General features: G+C 41.1%; 1 protein-coding gene across 1 annotated transcript; it reads left to right on the forward strand.

Moving 5' to 3' along the window:
- Positions 1–6,209: 6,209 nt before the first annotated feature.
- Positions 6,210–11,786, forward strand: LOC310864449 (fibroblast growth factor receptor homolog 1; the record flags this gene model as incomplete). The annotated part of the gene is made up of 6 exons (XM_083773137.1): positions 6,210–6,233; positions 7,536–7,673; positions 8,613–8,727; positions 9,898–9,997; positions 10,873–10,972; positions 11,629–11,786. 6 exons carry the CDS (start codon positions 6,210–6,212, stop codon positions 11,647–11,649), a joined length of 498 nt encoding a protein of 165 aa, XP_083629263.1. The 3' UTR covers positions 11,650–11,786.

An 11,786-nucleotide genomic window follows, 5' to 3' on the forward strand; every position in this document is an offset into this window, starting at 1 on the left:
TTCTGCGAAAGGAAAATTGAGAATTTGAAGTGGTGCCTTTCTGTTTGTGTTAAATTCATCCCAATGTCATTTAACGTCATTTATGTAAGGCTTTGATCATGAATAATTGCATTACAACTGGTAGTCGCAGTTGGTAGTGTATCAAGCAACTGCTTTGCTTACTTTTGCTCATAAGAGGAGAGAAAATGTACTTGTGAAAGCTCTGAAACCACAGCATCTAATTCTATATAGGTCTGTTTGTGTTAGAGGAAACCACGTATTCACGTTTACGTGTTCAGCCAGCCGGAGGTTTACTTTCAAACATACACCTCGCTTTTAGGGGTCTGTAAATAACTTTTAAGAAATGGCAGATCTGCAAGCTCACAATACATCACGATGCAACATACGTATGCTGTGACACAGGTTTAGAACAACAGTAATTTCAACTCGTAATGACTTTACTTTGAAGGAATAACATAGAGTATATCCACGCAGACTCTACGGTACAAAATAAATAAAAATCTAAAAGGCTAGCAAAGGCTAAACTGTTGTACATATTTTACATTGTGTCAATCTTAAAGTATACATGATGGGACTGGTATTACATAAGTACCTGCTTATTGATACTCACTAATACTGTATGACAAACGCAGGTGTGTTGTGCATCCTGTTGCAGCTTCTAAGTTTCAGTGAAACTGTTCATTTCCTCTACCAGTGTTGTGGTTTAAATGCATGCAAAAGCCCCTCCCTCTGACAATACTGAGCAAGTACTGACACCGTGCTATAAGAGATGACATGACTATAGGACGCTATCCTCCTGCGTTATGGAAGTTTGACTATAGTTCTAAAGCTTCACATTTCTTCTAGAGTGGATGGTCTTGGAAATGGCACAGGTAAGGTATTTTACTTGGTGGTGATGGTTGGTTGGGGTTCAGGGGTTGTGATAAATGCAGCCACGGCCTTACAAAAAAAAAACCTAAGTTGCTGTTGTATGACATTTTTCTGTTTTGCAGAACTGTTTCTCGCGTTCTGCAAGTGTCGGACCGTGAGAAATAACAGGACAAATGGCACGATGTCCACGGCCATGACATCTGTTGCAGTGTCGACGACGATGGCGACGGCGGCCTTAAACATGACCGATGGTGACACAACCTCAAGTGAGTCATTAGAATCTGCATTCCAAGACCTCCTTTTAGGGCGGGAACCCCTTTAGGTGTTTTAAAGCATTATGTCATACTTAAGCTATTGAAAAATAGCAGATCTACAAGCTTGTAGCACGGCACCGAGTGCCACGCTACGAGCTTGTAGGTCTGCTATTTTTGAAAAATCGTGAAAATGTAGTGCAAAGCTTTGAATATATATTCTTTCAGAGCCAACGTTTTCATGATTTTCATGAAACATGGGGTTTTTCAGAAAACTGTCATGATTTAGAAGACATTTGTAGAATCGTCCTCGGGTCTAAATGGGTTAAAAGTGCATTTGTATATAACAATAATAGCCTAATAATGAAAACGATCACAATCTCTATTCTTTAAATGCAATATTTCCAGGTCCTCCCCTCCTGCTGGATCATGTCCACAACATCCTTCATGGGTTCTCATCTCTCACCGTGCTCGTTTTCATAGTGCTGGCGATCATCTTTTTCAAAAAGTAAGACTCCTCGTCGTCACTCACTCGATGTTGTATAATAGCATGCTCCGACCAGAGCCATCTAATAGAAGAGTTACGACGTTGAGGGGGCAGAAACCGCTGTCCATGCAGCCTGAACTGAGACAATTAAGCTGGAGTTGGAAATACATTGTTTTCAACGAGGGGGCGGCTGCAAATAAGAGCCATGTGTGCAACATGACAACTGTTTTAAAGTATTGTACAGTGACAACTAACTCTTTAATCCATTTTGGGGCGGAAACCCCTTTTGGAATTATGTTATACTTTAGCTATTGCTATGAGCTTGTAGATCTGCTATTTTAGAAAAATCGAAGAATGACAGAAAACTGTCAGGATGTAGAAGACATTTTTAGAATCTGATCTCAGGTCAAAATGGCTTAATGTTTATGTTAATAAAGGGATTTAAGATCTGGGCTGTTGCCTGAGTCATGATGCAATGATGCATTTCTGCCTATACCCTTCCGGTCCAGGACTTGTCCCAGTCGGTTGTCCCCATGCTCAATAGAAGTCTATGTAGGAGAGGACTTGAAGCCCCATGAAGTGACCGGAGTCTGCGTAACTCTGTCTTATCTAAGGCTCTGGCTCCGACATGACATGACAGTTCAGGTGTGTGGAGTCGACGTGTGCTCTTATATTCCGTCAACATTCTTTTTTTGTTCATGTTCCTTCACAGGTATCGTGCGTCGGCCCGGGCCGTTAGCGACACGGCAGGCACGCTGGCGGTGGTTACGGTAGCCACTCAGGGGGAGAACGGTGCCACCACCACCGTGCCATTAAGCCCCGTCACCCTGGAGGAGTACGCTGAACGGATGCCTCTACAGCAGCAGCAGAATAAGACCAGGACCCTCACCACCATTCTGCCCTGGACTAGACCCCTGCAGCAGGTAGGTACGCATCACTTGGGGCGGGCTGTGGAGGTAGACAGTGGTGGCCTTATATATGTTTCAATCGTTTAATTTTTTTTTGTAAAAACAAAATAGTAGTAGTATAGTGTGTTTTTTGGTTGTAATTGTTCCCACTTACCAGTGTGTGCACTCACTGCTCTAGCAGCGCATCATATAGGTGCTTTAATGGAAATTGCTCTCAGGAACAGCTCAACTGATTTTGTCCTCATCATGATGTCATCAATGTCAAATATGAAATAATCTGCATATCAGCACCCCCACCACCTCAGGACATTGTGGTATTGCAGCTAAAACTGCTTTCAAAGTCCAAAAAGAAATGACAAGGCCTGGTTATATCAGAGTGGTGATTGAGGCTCAAACCATTAGAAATAACTTTGAGGGACATAGACAATATGATATTAAATATTAAAAGCAGTTTTAAAATGCATGTTATTTCTGCTTAACCCATTCTGGGCGGGTGGTGTTTTCACTAAGCATTATGTTATACTTGAAAAATAGCAGATCTGCAAGCTCATAGCGCGCCACCGAGTGGCACGCTATGAGCTTGTAGGTCTGCTATTTTTGAAAAATCTTTAAAAAAATGCGGCACACATCTTTGAATATATATTCTTTCAGAGCGAACGTTTTTTTAGGCCTAAATGGGTTTAAAAAATAAATAATAATGTGTATTTCTCATGCTGTTTGTTTGTCCCCCAAGGGGCCTTGTTTCACCAAGGCAGACCTTAGCCTGGAGCAGCTGATCAAAGCAGGCAAGGACGGAGCGTTCTACAAGGCCAGGATGACCAGGGGAACGTGTAAAGGCCATGACATGTTCACCTGCAAGATCGCCACAGAGGGTAAACGTTAGGGCTGTGAATCTTTGGCTGTCCCACCATTCGATTCCGATTCCGATTCTTGGGGTCACGAATCAATTTTTTTCAATCTGGAAAATTCAAAAGTGTTTTTCTTTTCTTCAGATTTAACCCATTTTTCAGTCGTTCTTCGATTTTTCAAAGATAGCAGACCTACAAGCTCGTAGCTGTAGGTCTGCTATTTTTCAATAGCTAAAGCATAACATAATGCTAACACCAAAAGGGGTTCCCGCCCCAAAATGGGTTAAAACTATTCTCTATTCAAATTGATTCTCGATTCAATACATAGGATTTCATCACAATCTACTCCAGCCAACTGAAGTAACTTGAAAATGACTGAAGACATGATGTTTACTGTGATTAGGATGAGCTTAGATTTCATATCACAAACACCATGTAGTGAAAACATGTAGTGTCAAAAAAAAAATGTTGACACCCCTAGTAAACATATGGCTTTGCAAACGGGCACCACAGTTCATATCACATCAACATTGCAGTTTGGAATAGACTCTATGCACACAGAATAGCTCTTTCTACTTCGGGGCCCCCCGTTCCCTACTTCTTGTTACCGATGATACTAATGAAGGCTCTAGTTCCATTCCGGTCAAACAGAGTCAGGGTGCTGCTATCGTGCAATGTCGGCTCACTGGAAACACTCTGCTTCACCCAGTGGGGTCTCAAAGTGTCCTTGGGTGGGTTTCAAATGGCCCTGTACGGGCCTGTAACGCTGAGAGTTATATGGGGGTCCTTGAAATTATATAGTTTGAGAACCACTGTACACTAAATGGAACAGAGCCTTAATTAATATCATCAGTAACACCTGTGAAGGAAGTAGGGAAGAGGCCCGGAAGTAGGAAAAGTCATTCTGTGTGCATAGACTACTATAGAGCCTATTGACACCATTGTGTGAATGTTTTCAGAGACGGCACGCCGGCTGGCTGGCTTTGGCAGCCTACCGTAGGTGCCCAGACGGTTATGAGCTATAACCGTCCGGGCCACAGAGAGTCTTTCTGATGCATATTTATTTTCCTGTGAGCAGGTGTGAGCCTGAAGCGTGTGGACACAGAGGTGGCCATCATGAAGAAACTGGTGCACCATAAGAACGTTCTTCAGCTGCTGGACTGGAACACCAGTGTGGGTCAGTACATATCATATAATGACATGCTGTTTATTCACCTAATGCTGTCCCTTTCATTTCAGCGTAATCTTTATGTAAAAACCCTATACAGCCTGCTTTGTTATACATGTTTATGTCATGTCATATGAAAGCAGGGAATCATAGCTTCAAATTGACATATTGGTTGTTCAGTTTGACCCACCAGTTTTGGAGATTATGGCTTATAGAGTAATGTCTTGCAGAGAAACAGCAAGTTGAGAAAACAGGCTTGAAAGGATCACTTCTGTGGTCTCTTAACATTACACCTACCTAGCTACATGTTTAAGCATGTATTTCATATTTACGATTTCAGCTCTGACACTTATTTCAGACATGCTCTAGTATGTGAAGAGTCTGCCTGTGCTATTAACTCATTTTGGATACAAAAAAGGGACGTTTTTATTATCCTATGGTGAAAAGCTGGAGTTTGCGCGATGGCAGTCCCTCAGTCAAATCTGGCCACTAATATAGCTATACACCGTGTTGTGAGCTTGTAGATTTATTCTCATCGAATGTTCACTTATTTTTGCTGAATGTCCTTTTTTTTTGTTTATTTTCACTTATAGTACGACATGCCCAGAATAGGGATGCTATAGGGTTGTGTGGTTACGTACATCTCACAATAACCCCTGCTCTAGTCGTGTATGGCCAAACATGAACTTTTGTATAAGCAAATGGAATGCGTTCTTTATTGAATTTAATTTAAAATGCATTTAGTTATAGTTATGTTAACTTTATGAACTCTTAACATAACTACATTGGACACAAAAAGACAATCACATTTTAATACGAGTCATTATAAATACTATAGTCATTTAATACTAGTCATGGAATTGTAACAGCTGAAATCAATACTATAGGCCTATCAGTATTCATTAAGCATTAAGTGAAGCTGGGGGCCCGGGCCACCAGTTGCCCACCCCTGCCCTAACTGCTCCCCCTTGCATTCCTCTGTGAGCAGCAATCAGCTATCCCCCGCAAGAGCAAATATAAATATACAATGATTAATTAATTGTATTACAGGTCGTCTGACATTGTTCGTCGACTTTTTCCACTGAAGAAAACTAAATAGAAACTAAATGAAAACTGTGCTATGATAACTAAAACTAAGACTAAATATACTGACAATTTTGTCAACAAATAAAAACTAGACTAAAATGTTAGGAAGGGACTAGTGGACAAGAGATCCAGTATGAGTCATTTTACACTTGGTTGCATGCTGAAAATAGCAGATCTACAAGCTCACAACCCGTCGCGCTGCGACGTGTTGTGAGCTTGTAGATCGGCAATTTTCAGCAAGTGTAAAAACAGTCCTTACGACGGCTTCAATGCCCACCAAAATACATTTTAGTCGACTCAATCAACTGTAGATTTAGTCGACTAAAACTAGACTAACACTAACACATTCCAGGTGACTCAAATGTGACTAAAACTAAAATGAAAACTATTCAAAAGACTATATGACTAAAACTAAAAATCAAAATGTGCTGCCAAAAACAACGCTGTTCCTCAGAGCCCTACGTGCTGGTCATGGAGCTGGTGAGCTACGGGACCCTCCGGAGCTTCCTGCAGACCAACAGGGAGAGTCTCGGCGTGAACCCGGAGCTCCAGAGCCTGCTCACCATCTCGTCCTACCACATCGCCCTGGCCATGGAGCATCTGCGCTCCAAAATGGTATATATGAGAAGATGTTTACGGCTCTAGCAGTGATTCTCAACCTGTTTAATTTCAAGGACCTCCCCAGTTTGACATGCATTAGTCTACAGACAGACCCCCATTTAATGGCATTTCTGTCTCTGGGACCCCCGATTTATATTGTAAAATCAATGTTATTTTAACTCTGAGAGTTACAGACCCATAAGGGTCCACTTGGTTCCTAACTATAATTTAGCTGGGGACCCCCTGGAACTCCCTCAAGGACCCCTGGGGGTCCCCGGACCCCACTTTGGGAACCGCTGATGTACACTGCAGAAAATACCCGGACTGCTATTTTTTATTATAAGTTTTATTATTCAACGGGGAACACAGATGCTAAATCTGTGGCACTAGCCAGTTCAAAGGCCTGTTTTCAGAGGGTTGCGGGAAAGTTGAATAGGAAAAGAGAAAACATGAATGGGGAAAATGAAATTGAGATTGTTTTAAAAGAAAATTGATAAAGAAAAATGTGAGAGGTTACTTACAGGACATTGGGTAGAAAGTGCAAAAGACATATTTGAGTATGAAAGGATGGGTAGTTTATTTTTTTAGATGGGGGTGGGGGGGGGGGGTATCCAAATGGCCAGTCCAATGTATCCAACGGAAGGTTCTGGAAGAATAGTAGCCTATCTTTTATAGTATCAGTATACGTAGCTCTGGTCCATAGCTCTAATGCGTTTCATTTAGAGCAAATTCCGCCGCTCGCATGAATGCAGACCAGCCTCTACTCTTCAGCGTAAATAAAAAATAACGTTTTTGCTACTCACCAAAACAAAGGCGAGTTGTGTCATTAGAAAGCCTACTTTCCTTAGTGGACGCACTCTGAGCCCCCCCCACCACACGTATAAACTACTTTTTGGCCAAAAGTGGATTTTGTTTCCACCGGGGAAAAAAAACAACTTTTAGTTACTCCGCTGCGCCCTCTACCGATATTGCCCAGAGAATTGCCTCATAGAGAATATTTTTCCTCCGGTGAAAAAAATAAATCCCTTTCTGGTCAAAAAGTACAGTTTATACGTGTGGTGGGGGGTTTAGAGTGCGTCCACTAAGGAAAGTAGGCTTTCTAATGACACAACTCGCCTTTGTTTTGGTTAGTAGCAAAAACGTTCTTTTCATTTACGCTAAAGAGGATGAGGCTGGTCTGCATTCATGCGAGCGGCGAAGTTGAGAGTAACATAGCTCTAAAATGTTCTAAATGAAACGCATTAGAGCTATGGACCAGAGCTAGTAGAACTGATACTGTACAGTGTACGATGTGATGCCATTGTGTTTTTGTCCCAGGTTGTCCACTGTGACCTGGCTCTGAGGAACGTCCTGGTCAGTAGGTTCCCCTGGGAGGTGAAGTTGGCGGAGTTTGGCCTGGCCAGAGACCTGACCCACATGAGGAACCGTTGCAGCAGCCGCTGGAAAGTCACGCGGGTCAGTTATTAATATTGCTCTCATTGATCTTCAAACGGGTGGTGGAAAAAGTTAGGAATATTGTATAAGGGCCCCGCTGGCCCTCGATCAGTGACGCCATGGTTTAGATTTGTGTTGTTAAATAATGTCACGATCTGGTGGTGGTGGTGGTGGTGAGGACCCAAATGCAGGACAGCCAGGCAGGAGTAGTGATCCAAACCCACGGTTGGGTATTTTATTCAACAGGTGAACAGAACAGAAATCACAAATACAGAGTGACACTAAACAATGAACCGACAAGGACTGACTGGGGGACAAGACTAATATACACAGGAGGGCTGAATACACATGAGAAACACATTGGGAAGACATGAACATGAACCAAAACAACTAGAACAAGAACATAGACATGCAACAGCTAGATGAACAGAACATAGAATAAAAACAAGTAGAACATAACATAGAAAGACAACATCTAGATGAGCAAAGTCTGAGACCGTGACAAAATAATGCATGGGGTTAGGGTTATAGGATCCATGGACATTGTCTCTGGCACTGGCAGGCTTACATACTCTACGTACATTCTACTGTATGTACTGTACATGTGCAACAGCCAGGATTTGAAAGCAGGGTCTTCTGCATGGGAATACCCCTTTGACCTCGGGCAGGACAATTCAATTCAATTCACTACTCCCTTATCTTCATCAACTTTGGTCACAGCGCCAATGTAACACCCAGGATGAACCTTTTTACTACTATTTACTACTATTTTTTATTTATTTTTCAAAAAAGAAAAACATTTATTTTTGAAATATATCAACAACAAAAAATTAGTGTTGTTGTGAAAGTGCCCTTGACACACTGAACCCTTTCATTTAAATAACATAAAACAGGTTCTATATTTTGGTCACTTTAACGTCTCATTGTCTATGGTATTGTATACTGTGTGTATCCATGCAGCAGCACCGCGTACCCTTGCGTTGGTACCCCCCTGAGTACTTCAGAAACAACCACTACGGCTTCAAGGGAGATGTGTGGGCATTTGGCATTCTGCTGTGGGAGATGCAGACATTTGGTGAGTTGTGTGGTATATGGTACAGTATACCACTATACCCTAAATACCACCATATACCTACAGTATAAACATATCTCTGCTGCTGCAGAAACCACCTAACTCCAAAATGTATTTTTTTAGGGAAATGAAGCGCTTTTTAATACTTTCCATTGGTTCAATACTTTTCTGAAAGGGTGGAGTTAGCTGGTTTGGCGGATAGTTTGAGGACCCAATGGAGTTAGGAAGGTTTCCGCGAAGCACTTTTTAATATTTTCCGTCGGTTCAATATTTGTTTTAACCAACACACAGGCGTAAAGGGTGTTCAATAATCATTGATTTATGAAAAATTCTGAAAAACGAATTCTGTTTACATGTGCTATAACGATTCTGTGTTCAGTACATTCAATAGGACACATGTTTTACTAATTGTTATGCCCACAGCCGCCCAGAATGTTACATTATTGTCATTTTTTTTTTTTTTTTAAATAACACATCTTAAAGGGATAGTTCAGATTTTTTTTAACCTAAGCTCTATGAAATACTTGCCATTAATATAGTGGGTGCAACTGTATTAATTGATTGCCGTGGTGGGAGTTCTGCTCTGGTTTTGGTGAAATATTAAGTAGTTCCGGTTATTTTGTGGGGGGGCACTGGGGTCCACGCAGTAAAGGTAAATTAATCCACAAAACTAACGTCATTTGTATTGTCGACCTACACGTATACCATATAGTGCAACTTTCGCTCATTTTTGACCCCTCTATCAATCACACGGAACTATGCTTTTTGTGTCCATATCACTACACCAAAAATATAGTTCCATGTGATAGAGGGGTCAAAGTTGAACGATTGCGCTAATATTTTAGAAATATGTCAACAATACAAATGCCGTTAGTTTTGTGAATTAATTAACTTTTACTGCGTGGCCCCAGTGCCCCCCCACAAAATGACCGGATCTACTTATTATTGACCAAAACCAGAGCAGAACTCCCACCACGGGACTCGGGCAATCAATGAATACAGTTGCAACCACTATATTAATGGCAAGTATTTCATACAGCTTAAGTTAAACAATTCTGAACTATCCCTTTAAAGCCAAATATTTAAAACACTACTTTACTTCATATAAATGTTGGTTTATACAGTCTTCTGGTGTAAAACTTGAATAATGAATAGTATTACTTGTTGTTATAGGTACCATGCCATACCCAAGTCTTGATACGTCAGAGGCTGTGGTTTACCACATTTGTGCTGGTTATAAGAACTCAGAACCTGAAGGCTGCAGACCTGAAATGTAAGTATAGCACTTATTAGAAGGAGACGATAGAGCACCGAAGTCTGACGTCACTTTCAGTAGAGGGCGTCAGTCCCCAGGTTCATGTATTATTTTTTTTGCATTGAAATCGCCATAGGAGGATTTTTAGATTGCTTCATATAAGAACTGTGTTTGAAAAATAAACATGTCATCCCGGCCGCTTCACTCATATGGATATGAAGAATCAACTGACTGAGAGAAAACGCTAATGTTACTGCTACTGAATTAGTTACATTTTAGCTAGAAGCAGACTCTATCATATATGAGTGACTGACTGTTGCAAACGATACAGAGACACCTCCCTGACAATAACGCCGAGACAGCTTGTTTATTTTTGGACCACAACGCTTATAGTAGACGATATTAAGATCACCCCATGTTATTCTCCATAGAGAAATTACTTCCGCGAACCAGGGGAATCGAAGGGATGAGCGAGTTACGTCAGGACTTCGGTGCTCTATATAGAGTAGACGAGCTTGTAGATCTGCTATTTTAGAAAAGTCGTGAAAATGTGCCTCAAATCTTTGAATATATTATTCTTTCAGAGCAAACGTTTTTTAACTAAAATCTTTACGTCTGGGGTGTCCCTGGAAAAGGTTGAGCACCACTGACATGTTTATCAGAAAACTGTCAGGATTTAGAAGACATTTGTATAGAATCGTCGTCAAGTCTAAATGGGTTAATGTATAGCCCAGTAGTTCTCTCAACTCTTGCAGATGTGATCAAATCTTTATGTCTTGGTTGCCTGTAGTCCTTTTATTTCATGCATTCCATGCATTTGTCAGGTGTTTTCCATCCTGACACATTACCGTTTTGACGTGACAAGCAGTCGTTTAATGAGAGAATGTTTGCAGACTGCAGATGTTGCGAGACTGTTGGGTGGAGCCGCACACCGCCAGGCCGTCCTTCACAGACATAGTGCGAATCCTGGAGGATGTTATTGAAAATGATGCGGTAAGCACCAGCCTACACATACTAGTTTGGAGTTTGGAGTTAGTCAGTTAAACATACTGCTTTTTTTTATGCAGTATATGACCATACCCGGGTTTTTGCATGTTTATCCCATTTACCAGTTCACCCCCTGGGTCCTTAAGGGGTTATAGGTTAGCACAGGGCACCTATGGACAGCTGCAATTCGAAACTGGCCCCCGTAAAATCTTAATCCCACCCCCCTTTTTCCCCTCACTGTATATGTTTCTTTTCCCTTTTTACCTCCTTTATGATGAATTCCTGTTCTGTTCTTTGACTATATAGAAGTGTCTATTTGTACGTCTCTAAATGTTTTGATGAATTGAACATGGTGGACCCTCTTGTAAACAAGTGTAATCAATCAATCAAAAACAGCCTTTAGATGAGTTGTTATATTGGACAAGACAGTGCAGTTCCAGAATACATGTTTATAATAGTGGATTGTACAAGGTCAGATGTAAACAATTTCAAGTAATGCTAATGCTTTTTTTTTAAATCATATATGAATACATAAAGCACTTTTACCCACATTGACCATATGCTTTCAAACATACTAACTGATTTCGAGCAGCTGCATATTATCACTTTTGCTATTATTTGATGGAATAAATCCGTGCACTGTGTTCTTTTCTTCTATACAGGATTATGTGGATGTTCAGTGAACAGCAGAGACAGAAATCCATGGAACTAGATGTCTCCGTGCATTCTAAAACGGCATGAAGAATCACTCAGCAAATAAAGCCATTCAGATCCAGTGGCCATTTTGCTGCATCAATATCACTTTGAAAGATAAACCATT

The sequence above is a fragment of the Protomyctophum parallelum genome (assembly GCF_964188405.1).
Source record: "Protomyctophum parallelum genome assembly, chromosome: 9".
In the NCBI taxonomy this organism is placed as follows: domain Eukaryota; kingdom Metazoa; phylum Chordata; class Actinopteri; order Myctophiformes; family Myctophidae; genus Protomyctophum; species Protomyctophum parallelum.